The sequence below is a fragment of the Oculina patagonica genome, chromosome 14, assembly GCF_052425735.1.
Source record: "Oculina patagonica isolate OP01 chromosome 14, crgOcupat, whole genome shotgun sequence".
Classification (NCBI taxonomy): Eukaryota; Metazoa; Cnidaria; class Anthozoa; order Scleractinia; family Oculinidae; genus Oculina; species Oculina patagonica.
Window position 1 is genome coordinate 20,365,226 of NC_135771.1, and position 27,885 is coordinate 20,393,110.

General features: G+C 39.5%; 3 protein-coding genes across 7 annotated transcripts in view; 1 reads left to right on the forward strand and 2 right to left on the reverse strand.

The window, feature by feature from the left end:
- The window catches only part of LOC144638819 (tetratricopeptide repeat protein 28-like), an 84,438-nt gene that overhangs the window by 41,782 nt on the left and 14,771 nt on the right, over positions 1 to 27,885 (reverse strand). The window lies entirely within an intron of this gene.
- Positions 1 to 27,885, forward strand: part of LOC144637599 (uncharacterized) — an 87,871-nt gene that overhangs the window by 30,684 nt on the left and 29,302 nt on the right. The gene's annotated exons all lie outside the window — the stretch shown is intronic.
- Positions 356 to 27,754, reverse strand: LOC144638873 (uncharacterized). Of its 3 annotated transcripts, none has more exons than XM_078498170.1 (6): positions 27,507 to 27,754; positions 24,233 to 24,330; positions 6,164 to 6,232; positions 5,611 to 5,712; positions 4,150 to 4,274; positions 356 to 1,705 (listed from the first exon to the last, which is right to left on the reverse strand). In XM_078498170.1, exons 2-6 carry the CDS (start codon positions 24,239 to 24,241, stop codon positions 1,576 to 1,578), a joined length of 435 nt encoding a protein of 144 aa, XP_078354296.1. In that variant the 5' UTR covers positions 24,242 to 24,330; positions 27,507 to 27,754; the 3' UTR covers positions 356 to 1,575. The 3 variants fall into 3 exon arrangements, with proteins under 3 accessions (XP_078354296.1, XP_078354294.1, XP_078354295.1); XM_078498168.1 differs by having other exon boundaries at positions 24,233 to 24,334; XM_078498169.1 differs by lacking the exon at positions 27,507 to 27,754 and adding an exon at positions 26,535 to 26,705 and having other exon boundaries at positions 24,233 to 24,334.

Sequence of the window (27,885 nt, forward strand, 5' to 3'; positions counted from 1 at the left end):
TAAATTGGGCGTTTCTGTCATCCTTAAAAACCAGGGTCTTTTTTAAAGCGCAGTTAAACCTGACTGGGGAGGGGAGGGGGTATGAGCGAGTGCCCCTTCGTGGCCACACCTTCTATTAACACGTGCGCAATTGCCAGACAAACCCCCCTTTTCGCAAAAACAATTTACTATGAACAATAGAAACACTGGCTTTTGGTTGATGACCACAGGGCACAAACTGCCCATTTTCAAGCTGAGGACGCCTTTTGTTTTAATATTAATGCAAATACTAGACGATCTAGTTTTCGGGAAATCCCCATTTATATAATTAAGCGAAATAAATAATAATAATATTTAAACAATAGGAATTGGATAATGAACTATTTATTTTAAACTTTAAAGTGGTTGGCTGTTGTAATACACGGACAAACAACAATAAGCTACCTGTGGTTACATTGCGGGTTTATGCTAATATTGTAATAAATAAAAGTTTTAAAAGGAGAAATGCTATTAACTAAAGCAACTAAAATTATCGAAAAGCTCAATACGCCCAAATTATGTAAAGATTGAAAAGAAGCTGAATACGAAGAAGGAAGAAAATTATTCAAAAAGATCAATAACAGTAGAATAGCATGGGTTTAATCTGGGTTTTTTTCTAGGGCCAATCGATCTCCAAACGTTTTCACCTATAATAGTAAAAATCTTATATGCTGCATGTACAAACCATAAACAATCTTAGTAGCTATCACGTGCCAATTATGACGTCATATTATACCACAATGACGTCATCCACATAAAAAGGTGTGCTTCATAGATTATAAATGATACAAAACGTCCAAAATTAAAAAGCCAATTGAAGCTGTAAAATGCAATTGCAACACTCTAAAAGCTACGAAATTTCGATAAATCAAGCTTTAAGTGAGCTATGATATGGTATCTCAAATTGAAGGAAACCTCAAAGTAGTAGTTTTCTAATGTAGAAAAACGCCATCGGAGTAAAAAGAAGACAAAAATAGACAAGGATGGTTTCGGCTGACGAAGATTATAAAGACAGATTACGAATGACAAACTTGACAAATATCGATTCGTACGTTGTAGCTCCTTTAAAATCGTAAGATCAAGTTACTAAAACATTGACAGAGCAAAATGATTCCTGATGCTGTTTAACCTAAGTCAAGAAGGTTGATCTTGGTTGCTTGAATGTTATTTAAGAATAGTCTGAGATTGGCAACAATGTGTGCCCTTCTTCCAGGCTAAATTACATGTAGGCTAAGGATATTGACAATGGAAAAGGGACTTAGGGCAGATTTCAATTGAGTGTCGTAAAACCAAAGCGAAATTTATCACTTAAGCCAATCACAAAAGACACAGACAATCCAATGAACCAATCAAAACTTGGAGCAAATACAAGTAGCCGGCGTGAAGCGCGGGAAAACGTGCGCGAGTAAATCACGTTTGGTTTTGGTTTGGGCTCTGATTGGCTATGAAAGTCGCTAGATTTTAAAACCAATCACTGAGCGTAGCAATGCAAAACCAAAGCAAACGCGAATTACGTTTGACACTCAAGTGAAAACCGCTCTGATGAGCTGACTAAAACTAGTAAGGGGGCATCCGTCTTGAGATTTTTCTTTGTGGCTGACGAGGTTCCTCCTGTCGTTCATTCTGTTTCGTAATGGATTTGAGAAGTTTGGATTGCTCTCCTAACAGCTCGTATATCCCTTTGATTCTGCAATACAAAACGAAATAAAATTTAAGTTATTCTTTGTAACTTTTAGCCAGGCGTACAGTCAACTCTCTCTAAGACGGACACCTTCGGGACCGGCCGCAACAGTCCGTCTTAGAGAGGTGTCCGTCTTGTAGAAAGTCGAGAAACATGACACCACTAATTTCGAGATAATAAAGCTAAACCTAAGCACAATGAATACACGTCTGTTTTTAGTCCCTGTTTAAAGTCGCTTTCTTTACCAAAACCTACAAACTGGGACAACAATAATATCAGAAAATTGACTCGTTTGTTCATTACAATCGATAATTCACTACTTCACGTAAGCAGAGAAGCTTCATTGTTTTTGGTTAGTAAGCTTGGTAAACGCGTTTCCTTAGGGCGCTGACTAACTTTGCTTTAGGATATGAAGTTTGGAAGTATTTACACTAATAAAACATGATAAAAATCACTTCTTAAGTGTCCGTTGATGATTTCAATGTGTCCGTTGTCCGTCTTAGAGAGGTGCCCGTCTTATAGGGAGTTTGGTTACAGTAAAATGACTGAAAAACGGCAGGGACCATCACCAGGTGTCCCTCTTATGGAGGTGTCCGTCTTATAGAGGTGTCCGTTAAGAGAGAGTTGACTGTATTTTCAAATGAATTTTCTGTTTCATATCTCTTGTATATCATAGGTATTATTAAAAACTAGGCATGGCATATCGCCATTTCTGAGTTTTGATTGGCTTACAGGCCAGGGCAGTATGAGCTTATAATACCATGGACCACAAAATAACATGGTAGGTATACGCGTCAGTGAGAACAGCCAGCGAACTTAAATATTGCAATTGTTTGGGTGTTTGAAATAAAGCAATTATTCCACTCGCGCTTGTTGGATATGAGATCGTTATAGCCAACTCATATCCAACGTACGCTCATAGAATAATTGGGGACGTTTTATTTTAGTCGTCGATTCGTTTAACCATTAATATGTCACGGTTTAACCATTTACTAATACACAATTGTATTGTTTGAGCGAGATATGGACGAAGCTCAAATAGTACTACTGAAACGACATGGATTGTTTAGGACGCGAAAGGAAACAGTAAGGTGTCTGGGCTTTTACAGTTGCGCTTAAACCAAATCTCGTTAAAGAGGAGACTCTGTGGAATCTGTGGTGAAGGCCAACCTCGTTTCCAGGGTAGAGACCCTGGGAATGAGGTTGTGATGAAGGCGAAGAGGACTGATGATTAAAAAGCAACCTTAAGCTACTTTGCCCCAGAATAATCCCTTGAGGCCCTGTTTACACGGACACGGTTTCATTTGTAACCGCATCGAAAGCGATACGGTTACGCCTTTCGTTTACACGGCACCGATCGAGACCACTACTGTAACCGGGTCGTTTTGAAAACGCTGTCAAAAGTGGAGCGTTTTCAAAACGATACGGTTTCGTTGTCGTGTAAACGGTCAAAAACGGCGAAACCGCATCGATTTGAAAACGGCCATGTATTTTGGCACGAACGTGCTGGCTTGCGAAGGGAAAACATGGTGAAACAAGCATAGAGAGCAGCGCTTGCTTATACAATCACATTCGAAAACAGTCGGAAAATCGTTAAATAGGCTCCGTGTAAACACTTCGAAACCGTGTCGTTTTCGATGCGGTTTCGAGGTCATAAAACCGTGTCGATTGATAACCGTGTCCGTTTAAACGTAGCCTCAGGCGGCTGGTATATTGGAGGATAATGCCCAAGGCTAAACGATTGTCAGAAAAATGAACAGTGGGCAGGAAAACGAAGCTTCAAGGGCCACTGTGAGATCATAATGAGAATCTTTCATACAAGGGCATTATCCTCTATACCAGCAAGCCAGAAAGGAGTTTCTTTATTTTATGACCCTCCGATTAATTTCTACAACACACTTAAATTTATCGCCGATAAATAGGAAAAATATCTACAGTTAGTGATAATCACCGCGTAACTGTGATTGAAATAAATACAAGTTGTTTGGCTTACGTATTTTTTTAAGTCCATCTCAATAAAATGTTTCGTTTCCCATCGCCCCGTCTCTTGCGTTGGTGGGTCGGTCGGAGGGCAAAAAAAAAAAGAATGAACACTTTAAGGGATCTGGGTTTACTTAAGAAGCCAGGAGATGCAGAACCGAAAGATTTTGTTTCAGTCGATCTCGCTGAGAACGTTGGAACAGTCGTTAATGCCCTTGGCACGAAACAGCCAGCCTTTGAAAAACTGAGTATCAATGTTAATTAAAGACAAGGGCATCACATCATACCAATTGTTGTTAATAAAACAAGATCATGTGCTTGTAAATTAAAGTACTTGCCTCTTTGACTAGTGAATCTGGAATTTTTTTACATTTCGAAAAAAAAATGGGTCGGTCGGGCGATGGGAAACGAAACATTTTATTGGGATGGCCTAAACATTGTGATTCGATTAAAAAAGGACACGCTCGTACCTATTCTCCTGCTCGTCCATTCTCTCCAACAGTGGTTGAAACTCAGGGGGGAGCTCTGGGGGAGTCTCAACTTTCTCTTCCTCCTCCTCAACGGGTCGGCTAAATCCCAAAAGCTGCTCATAGAACTAATATAGAGAATAAAATCACAGAATTAACACCTCATCTTGGGGACGGGCGTGTGTGCAAGTTTAAACTGTTATTAAAAGTATACGTGCACTTTTTCGTTAAAAAGTAAAGTTAGTGAACTTATGACTGGAAATCTTGTTTTGAAGAAAAATTAGTTAGAATTCTACTAAAACACTGATTTAGTAATAATAATAATAATAATAATAATAATAATAATAATAATAATAATAATAATAATAATAATAATAATAAAAAAACTGTATTTCCGTGTCTAAAAATGTTTAGCCGAGGGGAAAAGTCCCCTCTACTAATTGTGGACACCTGACTAAGAAAAAAACGTAAAAAAAAAACAACTAAAACCTATCATTATACAACTATTACAATTAATAATTTAAAGTTAAAATAAGTTAAAAAAAAGAGCTATTTACATAATAAAAACGGGTAAAAAAAGTAAATCTATTTATGTGATAAAAAAGACTAGTATACACGGCTAGTATTAATAGTCACAGAAGTGGCAATCGAGAGTTTATACATTCTCGATTTCTGAGGGGTGATAGTTGATTCGGTCTTTAACAATGACCCCATATATTTCACGATCTCTTAATTAAAAACAAACTGTTGTTTTTCCTTTGACCCTGTTCGTGTCAAACAGTGACTTACTACAGTATGTCCGAGCTTAAAACCTTTCACACTTGACGCTTCCGACATTGCTGATGGTCGTATGTTGTAAGGAGCCGATTTATTGGCCTAGCTCGCCTCAGATACTAAGCTGCAGTCAGCCTCGTCCCCAGTCGTCCCCGGCGAATTTGAATGTGACGTCACCCGCCAAGCTTAGCGCTGTATGGCCTGGGGACGAGGCTGAGCTGCAGTCAGAGAATCCGACTGGTATGCGGAATTAAGGTCATGTGTTCGACTGCCGTTATGGACTCATTATTGCTTCCATTCCATGCTTGAGAAAAACTGAATACATTGACTTGCGAAATGTTTTTTTTTTATGAGTGTGATTTTTTCTTGAGCGTAGAAAGGTATTTGCTTTGGTTTAATGCTGCCACGCTTAGCAATCAGTTACCCTCCCCCCCCCCCCCCCGACATTTTCCCGCGCCTTGCACCAGCTACATGTATTTGCTTCGAGTTTTGATTGGTTCACTGGATTGTCTGTGTCTTTTGTGATTGGCCAGAGTGAGAACTTTGCTTTTGGTTTGAAGACACTCATTGAAAACTGCTCTAGCGACTTTGTTTAACTTACCATTTGCATTTGGAAGTATTGTCTGATGAAAATTCGTAAATGTTGTTGTAAAAACTTTGTAAGGATAAGATGTTATGAAGGGATAATACCTTGGATTCATCCTTGTTTGGATATTCAACATGTTTTTTGACATGAGCACGCTTAGCAATTGATTCAGGAACTGTTTCCTCCATCTCTAAAACCAAATCGACCTGAAAATAAAAAAAGGCACAAATGAAGAACTATAACTAACTAATTTAATAACCTGATCATCTCGCTAGTACGACTAACGCGACAACTATTTTCTAGGTTTGAGCATGGCCGGGGTCATTGTGTTCTTGGGCAAGACACTTTACTCTCATAGTTCCTCTCTCCACCCAGGTGTATAAATGGGTACCGGCCGGGGTCTGGGGGTAACCCTGCGATTGACTAGCATCCCATCCGGGGGGGGGGGGGGAGTAGAAATACTAGCTAATACTCCTAGTCGCTTTAATTTATGCTACAGAAACAGGGAGAATTAAGCTCCGGCCTGTATGGGCCACTAGACTCGACGCAGACTTTACCTACCTACCATTATTTGGCGGGGTTCCACTCTATGTCGTTTAACTTTGGATGATTTTATTACCAGGAATTATATTCATAATTGTTTTGTTATTGTTATACCTGCATCACATAACGATCAATCAAGGCATTGACTTGAATCTTTTCAATGTCTCCCACTGCGAGACCGACCTAAAAGCCACACAAACAAACCAAGACAAGAAACCACAAATTGAAACAATTTTATCGAAAGAACCATTTTGATGAATGTTAATGAATCCCACCCCTGTATTGTCACAAAGGTTCCCTTTGGCATGAGGCATTAGTAGCAGAAGTACTATAACTCTTCTGAGATTTTATTCGAAATATAAAAAAGGTAGTTAGCACCTGCTGTCTTCCTTCTAACTTATGGAAGCAAATAAATTTGTGTTAGCGAAACATTCAGTTTACCCCCTATGTTTATAACAGTTGTTTTGCACGTTACGCTCAGCACCCATATCAAATGATTTTTGAACATATTGAAATTTTGGGTTTATGTTAGCGTCAGAGGGAGGGAGCGGGGGGACGTTTTTGACAATAAAACTATCGGGGAGGTACAAAGTATACTTTTAGGAACAGAACGGGCAATATTAGTCCAGTCATTTTATTAAAAATAATGGGTAAACCTGCAACTAATTGCAACAGAAGAAATTCCAACGGTTTTTGACCGAGACACTTATCGTTAATAACATATTAAAAGTCCCAAAAAATCCCGGCAGGGAAACTTATTGAAAAATGGGTTTTTTGAGAAGCTCCGAGAAACGTTTTTAGAGATGCATGGAAACGAGGCTGAATAAAGCTTTTATAAAAACACGCGTGTTTATGCCTTAAAAGTAAAAAAATACAACCAAATATGAAACGATATCTCAATTGGAAGGTTTTCGTATTTTAGAAATCAAGTTAATTTGGGATATTTCATCTGTAGACAGCTTTAATTGTAAATCTATTTTAGGTGCTTGCCGCGTAAAAAGTCGCAACCCTGTGTATAGGACTAAATGACATTAAGAAGGCTTTTTTTTATCTGGAACGATTTATTTTTTATTCTTTTTTAATGAAACTTGTTGAACTGTTTAAACATTTCTTCAAAAATAGTTATACAATTCGAAGGAAGCTTAATTCGTGTGGAAAGATAACGAAAAGCGTGAGTTGGCCATCCTCGAAGACCCAGGGGAAGTTAGTGGGACGAAACGAGGAATCTGAACCGGGCAGAAATCGTAGCGATGAAAGTTTTCAAGAACGGCTGAAAATCTTTCGTCGCTACGATTTCTGCCCGGTTTATTCCATGTTTCGCCCCACTTACTGCCCCTGGGTCTCCGAGGATGTGAGTTGACGTGAGATCGAAGTTTTTAGCAAGGCGTGAGATCACACCCAAGGTGTGAGAGTACGCAGGTGTAGTGTGCTGTGTTTGACACCTGCAAAAATTTTAATCTGGCTTTAAAACTTCAATGTTCTGTGCTCCGGCCAGATAAGTGTACTCTGAGTTCTTTTCAAGAGTAGTTTTTTCTTTCAAAATTGGGAAGTTTCCCTTTGCTGAATCATAGTGTATCACATTCAAAGCAACATTTCTAAAGCGATTCTAACGAGTTTTTTGCGGCTACAGTATTTCTTTCGGTCTTTCAATGCAATTACAATCTGGCTTCAAAAGTATTCACTAAAAAGCGTGATCACTGCATACGATGCTGCAGTGAGTTAAAATAAGAACAACGTTATTTGTTCTTCTATTTATAAAGAATGACATGTTTCGGAAAGGTTTTAAACCCGATTGCTAAAATTTATTGGGCTTAACATAGAGCGTCTATGATTCTATTGTACGTTTGACACAGTCTAACTTGTATCCTGGTAATTTTTAGACCAGCAAGGGCCTAAAATGGATGAAATGTGTTGTGCGATTTGCCAAAAATCGCTTGAAGATGCATAGTGTAATATTCTACCCTGGGTATTGTTATTAATGACATGGTAATAAGATATGGAGAATCGCTCTGGCCTGGGACAAGCCCAAGACCAGGCGAGGATAGGAGCTGAGGGGGTCAACCCGACTTACTCGATTAGGGGGGAGGGTGGGTAGCCAAACTCTCCACTTCCGCGGCCTCGAGTAGAGTGATGGGGTGGAGCACATGTAACCCCTTTTATAGTCTCATTTGCATAATCCCCAGGGTATTAATTACCAATGCAAATCGAGTTTGCATAGTGTAATATTCTACCCTGGGTATTGTTATTAATGACATGGTAATAAGATATGGAGAATCGCTCTGGCCTTCCCCAAGCTCACCACCATTCTCATCCTTAACACCAAAAGATGTTCACTTTTCTCACGTTCGGAACTCAAAACATGACTTTACTCTTCCCAATCCTCACTAATTGTAACATAATTAACTTAAACACTAAATAATTATACTTAACGCCAATAACACTTGACAATTCTCAATTTAGAAAGCAGTGTTCCAGTGTCCAGCTTTATACTAAACATTCGGAAAGGCCTGAGAAAATCCCTTCAAATTATTAAGACGTTTGTATGACTGTCCCGATTCCAAGGGCAAGTCTGCCAGTTTTGCTGCCGCTCCCGCCGGATTCACAACTTGTCTAAGCTTGATGTAGTGTAGAGCCGTTTTACTACTTCTCCACCCCACGTGATCCATGATTTCGTGGAGGCTTACACCCTCGAGGGCTAGGGACACGGCCGCCCCACTACGAAAGCCGTGAAGAGTAAAATGGTCGCTAGATAGTTGTTTACTTAATAAGGAAGTGTAAATTTTCAGTCTCGCCTGAGCGGCCGCTGACTCTAAACAATGAGGACCCACCAAATTTGATTTAGTTACCGAGCGGAAAAGGAAGCCCGGGGACAACCTTATACCCATTAGTTTACAAATATTAAAGTACATTTCCAGACCCCGAACTGGACAAACTGATTTATTGGAACCTCGTTTAAACGCAAAAACATTGGCATCTCCTGACCTCAAAGATTTCGTCCAAACATGATTAAATAAAAATCCTGAGTCATCGGGAAAACGTAAAATATCAGATACCTTGACTTGCAATAAATCTGCTGCTCGATCACCCGCAAAAAATAAGGCCTTAAAGAGAGCTTGATCTCTCGCATAAATAAATACTTGTACCGCACTCAGCACCGAGCTATTCAAAAGCATCTTTTCTAAATAACCAGAAATAACTCTTAAATCACTTAAAATAATTGGCTCCGCTTGACGAGGCGTAATTCTAGCCCTAAGTTGTTCCTCTCGAACATCTGCAAGGTAAGTCTTAATTGAATGACAAGAAGCTGGGTTCCCCACACCAAGTAAGGAATGCCACTCTGAACCCCTGCCATGTTCAATAAATATTGCACGAAGTTTCCCAATTAACGAGTCAACTGTTCCAAAAGCAAGTCTCTTTGGACAAGCACAAGACATCCCTGTTTGAGACACTGCTGGGCAAGCCGATTGGTGGACCTTGGTTCTCCCGCCGCGATCTTTCCAAACAAGGAAGGCTTTGATATCAGCAGGAAGAGCAGAAGAAAGAGATTTTGGCGTCGACAGGCTCGCAAGGAATTGGCCAAGCTCAAGTTCCAAAGCTGATTTCTGTTTAACGTAACGAGAAGAGGATCGCTGCTGAGACAACTGCCGTAGACGCTCTGCAATGTTGCCTTCATCAATCTTACATTTCTTTGCGGGCGACTGAGCATGATCCCCAACAGATCGCCTCACATAGCCACATTGCTGGCAAAATTTGAAATGTTCGTCATTCGGGTAGCCGCATACAGGACACGCTACAGATGGAGTATATAACTTCGGGACCCTAGGCAGAGTCTGCAAGGAAACGAAATGTGGAAAATGTTACTGAAGTCCACAAGGCCTGGCACAATCTAGAAACGAGATATCCGGCATGCCCACATATTAGTCGTACATGGAGTCGGTATATAACCAGACCTCGAGGGGATGAGAAGGACATTCATGTCTCCCTGCTCGCCGAGGCACAGCTTGTCGGAACAACGAGCCATAAGTTCTGGCCACCAAAATAATGGAGGATTAAACTCCGGAATTATTACTGTAAAGGGGATCTTGAAGCCAAACAAAAACTTTAAAACGGGACCAATCAGGCCGAAAGGAGGAAAAACGTACGGATTAGACATCTGGCTCACAGACCGTAGATCCTGAGAAAAAAGGTTTACTCCCGCGGAGAAGGGCTAAGAAAAGGGGTAAAGTGCGGCAGAGGAATACCATTCCTACCCATAGGAGCATTCGAGTCGAGAGCCATTAAATCAAAGGAGTGTCCGCCTGATCCCCCAAATGCCTGATCCACCGCCGCAAAGGCCGCGACCGACAATTTAACATCAAGGGATGACAGTCTTCGAGAAGGCGCATCTGCCTGGTTCTCCCGGGACGGAAGGTACTGCAGGTTGAGTTGAATGTTGCGTGACGACAAAGCGAAAAACAACTGCTTTGTAACTTTCGTCAGCTGAGGTGATTTCTTACTTCCCTGCGCATTCCAGGCACCAATCATAACTTGACTATCAACATAGGCGTCAAGTCTAGCGTTACGAATTTCTTGTGGGAGCGCCTTGATAGCATAAACCAAAGCCAGCATTTCCTTAGATGATATAAAAAGCTTTCTCCGGTCTGGGTTCCAATAATCTCTAAAGCTCTGATCGCCGGATGGAAGATGTAAAACACAAGCCCAACCATGACCAGACGCGTCGGTAGAGAGAGAAACGGTGTAATGTTTTTTTTTTTCTTTCCAAGGGAGATATTGTTTCCAATTATCCAAGAAACGCCAATAGGACAACTCCTCCTTAAGGAATTCGTTCAAGGGTACCTGGCCATTAGCAGGAGCTCTCGCAATGGCGGCACTCATTTCTCTAATAAACAGCTTTGCCATTGGCACAGCTAACGAGAAAGAAATACACTTCCCCTGGAAGCGTTGCAAGGTCTTGAGAGCCACCCAAGACTTACAAGCAAGAATGTCCTCCCTCAAAGCAGCGAAAGACTCGATCTTGCGAACAGGTATCAGAAAGGACAATTTTTCAGAATCGACAACAAGACCCAGGTACTCGAGTGCTGTAGTCGGAGTTAAAACGGACTTCTTTATGCCAATGGTATAGCCGAGCTCTACCAAAATCGAGAGAACAACAAACAAAGCTGCCCTTGCTGCAAGTAGACGATATTCCCTTGATCTGTTAAGGGGGAGCTGCGACCAAGGACCACTGGAAGTCAAAAGTTCGCCATTTAAACGGTCATCGATATATAAAGAGCAAGGGATCCCTTTAGCTCTCAGGGAGCCCGAGGCAGGAAGACCAATAGTGTGATAAATATAGGGCGAAATCTTCCATCCAAACGGCAAAGTCGTACAGACCAGCCATAAACCCCCAAAGCTAAAACCAAAATAGGTCTGGGAGTTCTCGGAAAGGAGCACGTGGTCGTAGCCAGATTTGTCGTCGCACTTGGTCATAAACGAGCCCCTGTATATAAATCTGGGTACGTCCGCCAATTTATCCAGAGAGAAGGGTATATCTCTCATCTAAAGATTCAGAAATCTGGCGTCGATGCAAAGTCTTGGTTTGGACGGTTCTACCGTTAAAGGAAGCACCAGGTAAGGGGGGTCATCCACACCAACCTCCCCCCATACTCTGAACGCTCCTGTAGAAACACGGTTAATAATCTCTCGCGATATAAAATCCGAGAACTTCCTGCACGACTCATGGTTTGGAAACCGTTTCTGTGGCGGCAAATCTGAGGAATACCTGGCTCGCTTAAAGACGCCAGAGAAAGGTCGAGCAAATTGGAGAATGTCCACTTTGTCACGAATCCACCCGCCAATACGATCAGCTAGGGGATGGCCCTCGAGAACATTATCCCACGCCCCAACGTTTTGATGTAAGCCACCAACCGAAAAATGATCGGGATCTCTCAATTTAAATGCTTCTAACTCAGGAGCCACGCCCGAGAGTATGTCCTTCCAATGTACTACCTCCGTCACTCCCTCCTGGTCAGGAACCCCGTTTATATCCACCCAATTCGAATTGATTCTCGGCTTGATTCCCTTAACCTGATTCCGAAACTCTACCCAGTGACTTGCTTGTTCCAGAATCCCTTCATTGGAGACCACGGATTTTCTCTTACGACCCACCATCTAGGTAAAAAGACGGGTTTAAATAAGGATTTACCTTAAACCAACCGAAACCAGATAAATATAAAAGCAAAGAAATCTATATGAGAAACGGGGTTCCTGACCAGGAGAGAGCGACTTCAACACGTCTGAGAGCAGAACGTCTGGTGGCTACCGAGATAAACGGTAAACCAGCAGGAGTCACTCACCCTGATCAAGAGCTATTTGAAATACAGCCAAAGAAAGAAAACGGGACAACGAAATAAAGCAAAATACTGTGACAACAAACATGACATACATGAATATTTATTTATGTAATCCCGAAAATACAATATTCATTAGACCATCCTGGTATGTTCACAACTCGTCTTACAATTTCGGATGCTTCTGCAATCAACTAGAAAAACGACCTCTCTTTGCCAGATTCCCGGTCTGCCGATAGGGGCAATACCTCTGATAGTGACCAATTTGGTTACAAGCGAAACATCTAACCGAGGCTCGACCACCACGCTCACGACCCCTAGGCGCGAAGGGTCTAGGAGCTGCCACTCGCATAGCCTTATCAACTTTAGAAATCGAATCGAGAACCTTTTCATGATCTTTGTCGCCCAATAGGACTTGAAGATACTGCTGGAATTGAGAGTCCGGGACCCTAATTTTATCCTTCATAGCCTGCAATACCGCGTTGAAGAACCCCGACTTGGGATGTTTCGACTCTTTCGCCACAATCTTCAAATTGATAAGGTAATCCAAGGCCTTCTCCTTGCTGAACATGGGCATCTTAATGAAACTTTGCAGTTCCTCTAAAGCTGACTCAACAGAAGCCTTCTGGGAGTTCTCTAAAGTCTCCAGCCTCCGCATGACGCGTAACATGTCATCCTCTTCCCGCATAATAAAGTCAAGAGGATACGTTTATTAACAATCTCATTCTCCAAACGTTTCCCTTCCATATGTTGTACATTCAGAGCAACACGAGCAAATAAACATCATTAAACCATTATAACCATAGAAAAAACATTATTATTATTATTATTATTATTATTATTATTATTGTTATTGTTATTATTAAAACATTAGCATTAGAATTAAAGAAGGCCAAATACGTTCCGTCACATAATTACACCATACAAGCATCAAATAGAACAAAAACAGACTTTCACAGATAAACTTTAAAATTATAAGTGCCATTTTCTGTTTCTATTTGTTTCCCTTCACTTTTTACCACGCCAACAAATCTCACGAGCACCCGACAAAACAAAAATTTAACACGCCGAGTGGCCTAAGGCATTTACAGGAAAAACATTTTCACGCATGAAGAATTCAGAGACAACATCAACATCACAAGGCGGAGCAAACCACACAGGCAATTTAAATTCAATATCAACACAAAAGCATAATTCACCACGCCAACGAGCCTCTCAGACACATTCAAAAAACCTCACAGGTATTAACAGAACAAAAGAATCTTCCGCTACACAATCAATACCAAAACAAATTTACCGCACAGGCAATATTAGACAAACATTTCACCGCAAAAGAAAAACCACACAGGCAATATTAGAACAATATTTCGCCGCATCGGCAATATTAAATAAACATTTCAACGCACAGGGAAGCCACACAGGCAATATTAAACAAACATTTACCGCGCAGGCAAGCCTCACCGGCAATATTAAACCAACATTTTCGCCACACAGGCAATATTAGATAAACATATCGCCGCACAGGCAATATTAGAACAACATTTCACCACACAGGCATTATTAGATAAACATTTCGCCGCACAGGTAATATCAGATAGACATTTCGCCGCACAGGCAATATTAGATAGACATTTCGCCGCACAGGCAAGCCACACAGGCAATATAAAAAGCAACATTTCGCCGCACAGGCAATATCAGATAAACATAACACCGCACAGGCAATATTAGACCAACATTTCGCCGCACAGGCAATATTAGATAAACATATCACCGCACAGGCAAGCCACACAGGCAATATAAAAAACAACATTTCGCCACACAGGCATTATTAGATAAACATTTCGCCGCACAGGCAATATTAGATAGACATTTCGCCGCACAGGCAAGCCACACAGGCAATATAAAAAACAACATTTCGCCGCACAAGCAATATCAGATAAACATAACACCGCACAGGCAATATTAGACCAACATTTCGCCGCACAGGCAAGCCACACAGGCAATATTAGAACAACATTTCGCCGCAATAAAAGATAAACAAATTCACCGCACAGGCAAGCCACACAGGTAATATACTATAAACATTTCGCCACGTCAGCGAGCCTCACAGGCATTAAGTTAAAAAATAGCAAAAAACCAAGCCGCGCAGACAAACCTCACAGGCATTATCAACACAAATATCAGCCAACCAACCAAGGACTTGAAGAGTCCAAAAAGCGTAACGTTCAAACCAGAACAAAATAAAACCGTACCTCATTCGCTTGTAACACCGGTTGAGCCCCAGCGGCTGGTTGAATTTCACCCAGTTGTTGAGCCGGCGCCTGCACTGGCGGGTTCACTTGAGCTGCAATTTCTTCAGCACCGACAGCATTAGGAACTTGATCTGCCTCAGCCATCGAGTAAGTCGGGTTGAACACAAATGCCAAACACTTCACTTTCGCGGCCTCGAGTAGAGTGATGGGGTGGAGCACATGTAACCCCTTTTATAGTCTCATTTGCATAATCCCCAGGGTATTAATTACCAATGCAAATCGAGTTTGCATAGTATCTCTCCGTCTGAAGGGAAGTGAGGGTATAAACCGCGCAAGCGCAGAGCGCAATGACAACATCCAAACTGTTCCCGGTCAGAAGGTACACAAGATATGTCGCCGCGCGTATTGCCTCCCTAGTAACATTGCCCAAGCCAAGAAACAAGAAATTGCAAGGTCGCAAACCTCAATTAAACGTCGTTCATTGGATCGCAAAACTAAAATTCTATAGCTTCAGTTAAAACTGACTGTTTCTGCTGTGTTAACAAAGTTGATTTCGAGGAACAAAAGAGAAAGCCAGGAGAGGTGCTCCGTGTGACAACCTTCGAAATAAGAGAGACTGTACTAGACACATGTTCTGAAAGGGGGGATTCTTGGGCTGAAGTGGTACAGGTGAGAATTTTAAATGTCCATGATTTGCCTGCCGCCGGTGCTCGCTGTTTACCATCAGCCATGCGGCGTCAACTTCAGATGTCAAAAGTATTCAGTGCCTCAGATCAGCCTGATAGTAAGAGAAGAAAAATCGGACGTCCACAAGATAAAGAAAAAACGAAGCCTTTGTCAAAGTGGCGAGATTTCTTAAGGAGAACGACGACGAACAAATTACTGTCATGGATCTAATGGATAAAATGGACGAGTATCTTGGTGACTCCACTACTGCCTCATATAGCCGCACCCATATGAAAGCAAGACTTCAGGAACACTTTGTCGATAAGATTATTATAACCGAGATCAACGGAGAGCCAAATGTCATAACATTAAGAAGTACGTACCGCATCATCACTCACAACAAAAGGATGTTGATCGGTGGAAAAATTAATTTTAATCAGAACTGCCTCAAGGTTGATCAAGAATGACATCAAATTGCAAAAAAAAAAAAAAATCCAACAAAGTTTACTCTTTGATCGAAAAAAGGAGCTGAGAAAAACGCTGACTTCCTTCCAGCCACTCCAAAGATGTTTTTGGAGGGTATTCTAGACAGATAACGTGAAGTTAGCACCAAGAGTGATTCTTCCGCCTTTACAAGTTGGCTTAGCATTGCAGCTCCATCACAATTTCGCATCGCGATTTTTAATAGACACCCTTTATCGCCGTAGCTTCTGGATTATGACAGAGAGTTAGTTCAGTACATAGCTGACAATGTGAATCATAATCTACGAACCCTTGACGGTAACGACACCTTTCATGGCATGGGCATGATTTGTACCATCATTCCTGGCGCTAACCGAAAAAGAAGCGTCCCGAGACGAAAGATAAGTTCTCAAGACATCTCAGCAGCTGGAAAAAAAATACGCCCGCCATTTGAGCCAAGGCGATCACAAGTGGAAATAAAGTACAATAACATAGTTTTGCAAGAGTAGTAGATCCCAAAGTAAATTCAGTGGACATACTTTAGAAGACGTTTTTGCTGTTTAACACCACACGCCCAGCGTTGGCAGGAATGATGCAAGCTGTCCACCTGGGTAACCATCAGGGAAAGTCGTCAATAACACTTCTACCAATGATCGACCTAAACCCAAGTGACACCACATGTATTTCCTCCACTCTAAAAATATGTGTCCGAACATGCGCGGGACCACAACATCGCTAACCCCATCGTCACATTTGACCAGCCCCTCTGGTGGAAGGCGTTTAACATGCACCGAGCAAGCTAACAGTGACTTAGTGAGTAGGAGCGTTTCACACGCAAATAAGCTTCCTTGGGAGCATTGGTCATCCTATGGAAGGATCAGGGTAGAGGGAAGTTCTGGAGTTAATATATGCGTCAAGCGCAGTTGGCCATATACTGACCGGCAAAATCATTGCACGCGCAGTCCGCGCGCACCTCATAAAATGAGATTTATTTTGCTTACAGAATACTTTTTGATAAATGTTTTCTCCGGATGAAAGTTTTCAGGCATATTTGAAGTACATTTCATGGTTTTTGGATGGAATGAATGAAATTCTGGCCATAAACAAGCATAATAACAAAACTTCTGTTTTGAGCCTTGTTTTCATGTTACGCAAAAGCACGACTTAGAATCCCTTAAATTTTCAAGATGTTCCCATGCATGGATCCTTTGGGACTTTTAGTATGTTGATCTAGGGACTTATTTGAAATGATTGGCGGTCAGAAAGCTTCTGTTGCAATTAGTTGCAGGTCCAACCACAAAATGACTGGACTAAATCGATATTTTTAGGGATGATATATTTTAAAGTGAATGTCGCGTTCGTTTGGGATCTAGTTCTATTCTGTTGCAATTGGGATCTAGTTCTATTCTGAAGCTATCACCTTCATAAGCATCCGTGATAATATAATTATGGACTCAGTCTCACCGTTTCCTCGTCTAAGAGCAGATAAAAAGTGCTGCTAAATGCCATGACGAACATGAAAAACAGCAATAGGACCTGTGAAAAGAGATAAAGATATTTCATACAATTACGCGTCATTGTACAGAAAAGGAAACATTGAGGAGAGGAGGAGAAGAGGAACACAAATATTGTGGTTTTTTCTCGCTGACAGAGCTTGCGAAAGTAGCAAGCAATGACATTTGAGCTTTATTTGCATGACCATAAAACATTACAGGATTGTAAAAGCATAAGGTAATATATAATAGTAATAATTACAATAAAAAGTCATTAAACAAAACTAATCAAATAATCAGTGATCAAAAATTTGATAATAATTTGTCTTTTTAATACAGGACGATATAAACTGCACTAATTGCATATTAATATAATAGTCAGTGGAGTTCATTAATTGCACAATCAAGGTTGAAGTTGATAACTGCTGGGGATTCGAAATAATATGATCTATTTTATTGAAAAAGATGTCTCTAATTGATGAATACCTTGGACAATGAAATAGAAAATGGGTTTCATCTTCAACATTATGCCCACAAATAGTAAAAGTCTGTCACTTCTGGGGATATTGTTATATCTTCCTGTTTCAATCAGGAGTTTGTGATTACTTATTCTGGGTTTCACAAGCGTTTTTCAGTTAGGATTTTTTCTAGTCAAATCTAAATAGGGTAAAGGTGTATGACTGTCGTTAAAAGTATTATAAAATTCTAGTTTTTGCGAATTACAAAGGGAATGTTTCCAATAAGCGATATATTTCTTTTTCATTTGATCTACAAGGTACGGAAATGAAGTGCTCACATCTTGAATGGGGGCTGGGTACGAGTTAGGATATCAGGTATCATGCTTGGTCATTTGATCCAGTCTCTGTACCGCTACAGAAACGGTACGGTACCACGATGCAACAGAGTCAACAGATTCTCCATCCTCTTAAGCACTTTTGTCAATCTGTATGTTTTTTCTTTCGATATAGTCGTATAATACAGACTCCCAATTTTCGGTTTTCTATCGAAAAGTGAAAAATGATTATTATATTAAGGATCAAGGTTAATTTCAATGCTCAGTCAGTTCAATCGCTCCCTAGACATTACACGTACAATGACTTTAAATGTTACTAATTGTTATGTAATTGTTTATTTTTAGAGTAGTTGTGATCCAATTATTATATAAGGTTCGAGAAATCGTAACCTGCATATAGCTGGCGGTTTTGTTGGGGTTAATGTAATGCAGATTCAGTAAATAGTGGCAGATTTCTGGATTTGTCCAAATAATAGCACAGATTGGCAGATTTGCATACCCCTATTCACCCCCCTCCTGTAGTAATGTGCCAAAATTTTACTGATCATGCAACCTCTTAAAAATTCCTGAACAAATTCCTTCTCAGGCTTGCAAATATTTGTTTTGTTCTGAGGGTCTCAATGGGGTGTTGGCTTTTACGGTTAACGGTTAAAATTTTGGCTTTTTTATGGCTAATGGTTAATCTATTTTCATTGTGGTTAACAGAAGTTAAAAATTAATTTTCAGTGTTTTAAAAGTTCAAAATTAATGTCCATTAATATTGAAAAACATATTTTAGGTCTTAGGACCATTCTGAGACGATGAAGTGATCTCGTTTGGTTTAATATAATTACTGACCGATTTTTACGGTTAACATATTTTACGGCTAACGGTTAAAATGTTCCAATTTTTACGCCTTGCAGCTAAATTTTAGGCCATTTTACGGCTAACGGTTAACCCCATTGAGACCCTCTTGTATGGCATAACAAAGAAATATAATTATTCATTCCATACCAAGAAAAATTAACCCGCCAAGCTTTTGAAGTTTCACTGCTATTTTGTTCAGGCTCACCAGCCTCTTTCCCTCCTTTCTGACAGTCTGTTTTTATTTTTGTTTTAGGAAAATTTAATACATGTCTTTTTGCAAGGGAAGCAATAATGTGCCAGAACTGAACCTGTAAGGATTACATCATTGGTAGCTATAGAGAAATTATCACTGGTGAAGGATAACAGTGGATAATGTAAGCCTTGGATCACATCACCTATCTCATGTGACTACTTTCCTAGTCCTTCATGCATAGTGCAAAGGAAAAAAAAAACAGTCAGCCATTAATACCGTTGCATGTCCAAATTAAAGTGCAGTCCTTAAACCTAAACAGTGTAGTTTTTACATCCATTACAGTACTATGTCTGTATCTAAAGCAACTTTAAAATTTAAAACTCACCACAACTATCTAGTGCGTGTGGTCTTAATCCTCCATTTGGTGTGCGTTGGTCTGTTGTCTTTCAGTGAATATTTATAGTCCTTTTTTTGTCCTGGGAATGCAGGTCCTTGAAGACAAAATCCATAGTCTTAGCATATGTTCAATAGTTTAACCATTATTAATAATAATTATTTGTTACTTGTAAGCTGTGTGTGGGCCAAGCAGTATAGTTGCGGCAGCTCTGATAACCTTGTAATTCAACTGCTCCTCTAGTGTAGCAGTTGCTGTTGTTTTGGGGCTAAGGGGGGAGGGGGGAGGGGGAGGGGGAGGGGGAGGGGGAGGGGGCATTGTTCTCTTGTAGTGTAGTAAGTCATACAATGTGAAACCTTGTGAGAGCTGCTTCCCCGACCCTCCCTCCCCTCCCTCCACCCAGTGTATGAATCAATACTGGTTGGACAGGTTATGAAAGAGGGTGTAGGTAACAATTACTGTTAAAGTTGAAACATGTACATTACATAATAAAATTTGGTTTGTATCTGATCTTAAAAAAGTTGGTAAAAGCGTATAAAAACTGAATTTTCGGCAACTCTCTGTTACCTTCATCAGAGTTAAAATTGGTTCAGTTTTTTGCATAATAAGTATTTTATACACCGCCGGTCTCTAGGGATGTTCCCAATGTTAAATAAACTTGTGGGAAATGCACATGCTCATTCACACAGTTAATGTCCTGGATAGAATGTAGCGCTTCTAGGAATAGGCGTTGTTGCCTATTGTTGACATTTCTTTCTAAAATTTCTACATAATCCGGATGAATGTCATGGTCTGTTGTTTCCGCGTGAAATCTTATTGCGCTTTCGTTATTAGATCTTGTGCCAGGCTTGTGCTCTGCGCCGCGCGAATTCCATGATCTTTTGCTCTCTCCCACATAGGCAAAATCACATGTTTTGCATTTGACTTTGTACACAATTCCCTTGAGACATTACACAATTCCCTTGAAACATTATTGTAAGTAATATTATTGTTTTGCTTTCTCCCTTTTTTTTTGCTCCCACAAACAGGACTGCAAATAACAGTCAGTCATTGGATAATGGCCAACCAAAACTTGCTTACATTGTGTTGTCAGACATCATGTCTAGCTAATTTTTTAAATCATAAATGATCGCTATTATTGCGGTTTTCAGTGAAATTCAAGATCCAACTAATGATTGTGTTTTTTGCTCCCATCAATTATAATTATGGCTACAGCCAACAACCATGAAAAACAGAAATAAACCAGATGGATCGAAATCTACCAATCACAATTGAAGGGCTCGGTGCAAAAAGAGCAGTAGTGATTTTGGTGAAAAATGAACCTTGCCAAAACAACTCAAAAATTTACGTAAAATAAAACCTAGGTTTCTCTTGTCCGCATCTTAAATTGCTTCTTCGTTTGAATAGAACAAAGGAACTTCGAAAAACGCTGACTTGAAAATCTGAACTTTTGCATGTGTTATTTCTTGAAAACAAAGCTGAAACCCGCAGAAATAAATACAGGACAGATTCAAATATGAAAACAAACCCACATGCAAAATGGCGAGCCTTTTTGTCAATATCCATTTTTTGCAAAAATTCCTACCGCCCTTTTTGCATTGAGCCCTTCAATTGCCTGATGTGACCTTTTGACCTGGTCGAAGTGAACTTCTGTTTCCTGAGAGGTCCTCTAAGATGATTTTGAATTTCAGAGTTTGCATATCACTGAAAACCGCAATTTTGCAGATGAATTTACATGTAAAATAAATGTACCGTCAGCCAGATCGTAATTTAATGATTAACATTCTGGATTATTTTTGTACATTAATTTAACTCCCAGCTTAGTTTGGTATGATAAACACCACATTATTATGGACAGGAGTTAAATTCCTGGTGAATAAGAATTAACTAAAAGTAATTACAGACTACCTCTATTCTTGGTTTTCATGTTACGTCATAAAATTCTGAAATCAAAATTCACTAGGCCTACTAAATTTTCGTTGTCATTAGAAGTAAGAAACTAAAAATATATCTTTTTGCAAATTTCCAGATCGATAGCGTCATTCGTTTTTTAATCAGAGCATTTTGAATATTTGAGTTCTCCGTCGTATGTGATATCAAGCTGAGTGCCGTGACAAAGCTGTTTTGTTTGAAAAAAGGCCTTTCCTTTACATTTTCAGCAGATTGAACATTTCAGATATAATAAGTGGTGTTTATGGGAAAGTGTACTAGCTCATGAGCCAAAGATTGCCGCTGTTGTAAACAGAATTGAGTTCCAGATGGATTCTCTAACATCACGGCGGCCATATTTGTGTCCCTCGGAAGGACACAGTTATGGCATCTCCATACAAAGCTTTATAATTTGACATGTATGGAAAGGTTCGGCAAATAACTCGCGAACGGTACACCGCAGAGACCTGAAACTTGGAGAAATTGTTTATTTATTTATCGTCTATAATATTTGAAATTCATAGCTTCTGTAGTTGAATGGTTTCGAATTTATTTTTTGATTGCGTGACAGTGAAAACTAGCAATTAAATGACCCTAGTCAAGTGGACACCTTTGTTTTTGTTTACATACGAGAATTTCAGTATTTAATATATTTTTATGTAGCGCATGTCTAAACGAAATAGATCACTGTGAAACTACTTAATAAACTACTTACTTTAGAAAGTAAGAAAACTGCTGATAACAAAAAAATTGGAATTTAACAAAGGAATTTTTCATCATTCTGTGAAAATATAAAATAGTGAAAAATTAAAATACTCTTAGTCTTTTAAAACCTTATTACATGTGCATCAGTGTTAAAATTTCAGAATTCTCTGTGTTTGTTGTACACAAAATGATGAAAAATTCTACCGACTGAATTTTCTAAAATCGTGAAGAATTCATTATTTTTGGTTGAATTACAATTAGCTGTGTTGCCATGGTTACACATCATGGAAATAAGTGACTACAAAAATGCAGTAGCCGGCTTATTATATATCTTATAACTTGCCAACTTTGAGCTTGTCAGCTGCAAACATTTAAAGGTAAGTGCAAAATAAAAGATAGGCAAAATTTGGAAAAACTTTGTTCAGCCACCTTAAGGTTACACAATACCTTTGCGGGTGTCCTTCAGAAAAAAATTCGCACACGCGTTGTTTTTAAGTAAACTACCACAATCTATATATCAATAGAAAGGTAAAGGACTGTAGAATTCGAACAAAATATCCAATGTTTGGCAGAGCCATTCTTGAGAAGTTAGAAGCCAATAAAAAGAAAAAGGCCGAGTGTCATTCCGCTGAATTAATTGGATATCAAACACAAACACTACCGCAAAAGTACTGCAAAATGTTAATCAGCAAGCATCAATCTCTCAAAGTATGTCAGGCTTTTTCTTATTTCTTATTGGTTATCTTTTTATAGACCCGCAAAGTTTAAGTATCGAATAGTTTGCCAACCTTGTTGTGTCCGCGGCTGTCACAAGAATAAAATATTCAAAAAAAGGAAATCCCTGACACACTTTTGTTCTTCGATGCTTTGCAAATGTTCAGGCCAAGTTTCATTACTATTAATTCATTCAAAGAGACGGTATTCTCGCAAAAACGATTGCAAGTTTTCGCTATTTGAAGATTTGTAAACATGTTACGATCTTCTGTCAACAAGAAAAAATATGCCGCCGACCAATGAAAATGATGGCGCTCCTACCGTTCACAGCGAGCGAAACGATCTTCGCGGGAATTCAAAGGCAATGATAGTGTGACAGTCACGTTCATTCTCCTTGTTGAACTTCAGCGTGCAAGAGAAATGGAAATGCCAAGAAAAATATGCAGGGGAAAAGTACAGAAAATGAAGTAGCAACGACGGGTAGTTCGATTTGTTCGAAGGATCTCCCGCCCGCACATCGGCCAACATTCCGCTTTTGTCTTCTTCTTAGGTCTCGGCTTCGATATTTTCGCTGTCCAAGGAGTTTTCTCTATCATTGTTAACTTCTTTTAAGATCCCAATAAAGTCAGTAATGAAAAACGAAGAGCGATGAACCGAATAGCAATATCTAAAATGTAGGAGAAGGAAAATTGCATGTGAACAAAAAATGCTAATGAGGTTCTCGTAATAAGAGCTCCGGGATGAGAGGCTCTTTCGCGCAAAAACGTCACCGAGAAGTCAATGCGCTGAGGATTATGACACCTAACTGTGTGATTGACTTTTATTTTAAAAACCTTTTTTTCGAAATAACTCGCATGTGTTATAAGATTTTTCTTTCATTTTTGGGGAAATGTTAGATGTATAGGAAATCTTCAGTTAAGTCCAAACAAAATTTTTTTGACAAAGTAGCCCTCTGAAGGTATTGTGTAACCTTAATTCAAAATACTGAAAATAGCCACAAAGCCAAATGGATGAAACGAGTCCTTCAAAATTTTCACTTAACTTCCTATCACATACTGGGGGGGGGGGGGACTTGCATATGAAAGTGACGGGGATGCTCGTCGTCTCGCTTAGGGGTGTAAATTTTGGACTTTTGGTCTCGCTTAGGGTGTTCGTGGAAAAAACGCCCAAAACGCCAATATTTTTAGCCATAATGGTCTCGTTTAGGGTTACACACGAAGAAATATACAAATATAAACTCCATTCTTTGTTTTTTGGTATCTTTTAGGGGTCAAGAAAGGCTTGAGCCACACCCAGATTGGTCTCTTTTAGGGGTTCTTTTCAAAATTTCCGATGAGCATCCCCGTCCGTTTCCAGTCAGTCTGTAATTATCACACATGTAATAATGACACCAAAAAATAAACTCACCATGTCCATCTGACAAAGTCTGGTTGTAATCCTTCATGTGGTTTTGTCTGTCTTGGACTGTTCTCTTTCTGATGTCTTCATCTGGCCATGAATATAATCTGACTAATTAAAATCAAAGTCTCTTCGAGATATCAATGTTTTTGCATGAAGTATGAGTCGAAGGTTTATCCTGTGCATTGTTCTTCGAACTTATCATTACAGTTTCTTTGAAGTTTAGTTTAACAATTTCCTATCTTCGCGGAGGAAATGCAGCCATATAATTTTGTCAAAAATGGCTCGTCGGCGCTGGGTATTTATACACATATTCCTTAACATTACACAAATAAACAGTGCAAATTTCACCGAGATCTGACAATTCTATACTTTAAAATTGCAAGGACCTTTCGAGGCAGTCGATTACGGCAGCGAAATTAGCAAATGAAACAGCAAAATATGCGTTCGACGCTTTGTTTTTGCGACGCCATATTTGAATTGTTATAGGTAGACCGCTGTTCAATGTGTTCAAGGCCGTATCGTTAAGATTGCTCCACGAAAAAGCACGAAAAAAAATACGGATATTTCCGACTACTGTCGGAGAAAACATTGCGCATATAATTGGGGCGTAAACAAATCGTTACACTCAAGCTGCGTTTTGTCTAGGCTCTGCGAGGGTCGGATATCAAGACCCAGGATTAAACAAAAGCCATATATACAGTGAATGCTTTCGAATTATATTTGAAGATTTTTGCTGTCTTTGACTGAAATTCCACTCGAACTGCGTAGATACGATCGCATGTTGTAAAGCCGATTCATGCAACATTGCTGTTAACGGCTCAACGCGAGGTCTCTAAAAGCTAAAAGAAGCCCCCATCTCTTGCATTTGTTTTAACTTCAATAATATCTTTGAAAAGAGCGAGTTTTTTGGTATGGTTTATTTTTGACGTTTGTAATTTTTTTTTTTTTTTGTAATGTAAGTGCTAGTGATTATTTATTCGTGTTTTAGTTACGCAATCCATTGTTTGTGCGACGCTTTTTATAGATCGCCTTTCAGACACACATGCGTTGAGATAAGAAAGCTGACATGTCACTTTTAAAATTGTTATATAACGTTTGTAAATGTGACAAGTCACGTTTTTTCCACAAGATCGCAAGTGATCACCCACAGCGGAAAGTAATCCCTTGAGAAATTAAAACAGTCCCTTGAGAAATTAAAAAAGTCCCTTGAGAGTTTACAAATATGTGGTTCCAAATCTTGTCCACATAACCCCTATTCTACCATTTTAGCTTGTAAACAAGCAAAAACGTCGAAAAAACAGTCTTAAGGTCATTTACATAACAAAAAAATTAGCATGGCTAGGATAAAAATGGCATGTGTACCAAAAAACGACTTTTCCCAACCCTTGAATTAATAGGAGAATAACAAGCCATCACTACTGCCATTAGAAAAAGAACCATAATTATTCCTTCACCCTTTTCTAGTCTTCAGCGAAAAAGGCAAAAAGATGCGCAACTCTTGTGTCACGTTCAGTCATGTTAAAATGAAAAAGTGGCATGCACACTAAGGCAGATGACTTAACTACCAAAAACAGGCTTTAAGAAAGTCTAATCAGTGTTGCGTTGTGTTACACTGATTTGCCAGTAGAATGTTGGTTTACTTGTCTTGCAGAAAATAGCAACTTGCAGGTTGTGCTTTTACACATAATTTTGAAAGGATATTTATGAAAACCCAATTGTTCTGAATAGTTTAAAATTCATGAACAGACTGAACATTCATTTAAAGCACTCACAGCCTGATGTTTCTTCGAATAAAAGTGTGTATTTACAGTGTATTAGCTTTGTTGCAATCAAATTTGATAACATGATGTGTTGCCTGTGGATATATAGTATCAGGGCTGTCATTAAGATTTCAGCAGCCATTGCATTTAAGTTATCACCCATAGCATTTCACTCTGTATACACCCGATCCCGGTAGTTCGAAAGCTGGATAACACTATCCACCGGATAAATTGCTATCCAGTGGATAGCGTAGTATGTTTTGCTAACACTTATCCGCTGTATAGCAATTTATCCAGTGGATAGCGTTATCCAGCTTTCGAACAACCGGGACCTGATTGAAGAAATGTTGACCTGTGAAGAAACTACATTGTGTAAATGAAGAACAATGTGACCCAAATGTTTAATGAGAAATCAGAAATAGTACCGATAATCACCTCCTGTGACAGAATGGAAATTATCATATGACAGGTTTCTTAAATCATGCTCTTAAATCTCTGAAAGAAAATATTGCCTTGATTATAAATAAATGGAATATTACTAAGCTTACCAATGCTGTCTATCCAAAATCCCATTCTGTCTTATCGTTCATGGTTTGAGCTTTTCACAGGTCAACGTTTCTTCAATTAGGTATATGCAAGTGTAACATAACACCGAATGAATCTTCACCTGACAGTCTGTAAAATCATATGAACTCAGCCTTAACAGGTGTTATGGGTTATGGAATTACCTGTTGGTTTAAAAATTCAATGCCACTTTCTCGTCCAATTTGGTTTTATGACACTCAAATGAAAACTCTTCTATAGCTGGCTTAGTGATTTTTGTAAGGGGAAAAGAGTACATGAAGGGGGGGGGGAGGTAAAGTTGCTAGGGATGAATCAAGGATGAAGGGGAGAGTGGGGTAGAACTGTAGAAATGCAAAAGACAATTCAGATAGCGTAAATTTCCGGTTATAAGGGGTTTTGTGTGGGCTTAGAAGCGGAGGGGCTTATATCTGGGGAGGGGGCGCTTATAAGCGGAATAAAAAAAAACTTTTCAAAACGAGCCACAGGAGTGTTGATCAAAATACGTTTTTAAGTTAAAAACACATACATAATAAAGCAACATTTAGCAGTGTTCAGTACTGTCATCTGGCACAGACGGGCTTATATCCGGATGTTTTTTTGTTTTTTTTGTTTCCAGATTGATGGGCCTATGCCCGGGGGGGGGGGGGGTTGTAAGTGGGAGGGCTTATAACTGGAATTTAATGTTATGTGTTTTAATTCATTTGAATTTGGAACACACTTCATTGTTAAGTAGTTTTGAGCTCTGCTTAAGAGTTTTGCAAAAAATTGTCAGACTTGTCGCATTTTTATACAAGCACGTGTTGAATTACGCAGAAGGATTGAATTAAGTATTCAGTTTTATATTCAAGCTTATATTATTAGTTAATTTTTTTGTACATAAGCATAAATCAAGTTCCTTAGAATCATTTCTTTAGTGCACTTAAACTCTCTAAGGTATATTAACGCTGTTTACTCACCAATAAAAGCTTTTAAGCTTTAAAAAGGTTGGCTTCGTGACCCGTTCGTGAGCGTCATGCTATTACACCAAGTTGAGCTTCCAAAATAGAGCGCCTTGCATGCCGTTCTCTCCAAACTTAACGTTCCAGGCGTTTAAAACTCACCAAAGGACTATATAAGACATGAAATCTGCATTCCAGAGTGGATAAATCACTGATAAATGGTTGGAAGTTTTCAAAATGTCCGCCATCTTTCTTTCCTGCATGCCTTGGCGCCAGTTTTTCACGCGGTCATGGGTCGGTTTGGGGTGGGGGAGGGGGGTTAGCGGAGGGGAATGCGTGTACACATCGGGGTGGAGGCGGGATGAAAAAATTGACTATCTGCGGATTTTTATTTATT

Bases quoted from the DNA above. Each gene is read 5' to 3' on its own strand.
- LOC144638873 (XM_078498170.1), bottom strand. The intron at 5,713-6,163 runs GTATAACAATAA...TTTTATTTTCAG, and splicing joins TTGATCGTTATGTGATGCAG to GTCGATTTGGTTTTAGAGAT. The intron at 1,706-4,149 runs GTACGAGCGTGT...TTTGTATTGCAG, and splicing joins ATGGACGAGCAGGAGAATAG to AATCAAAGGGATATACGAGC.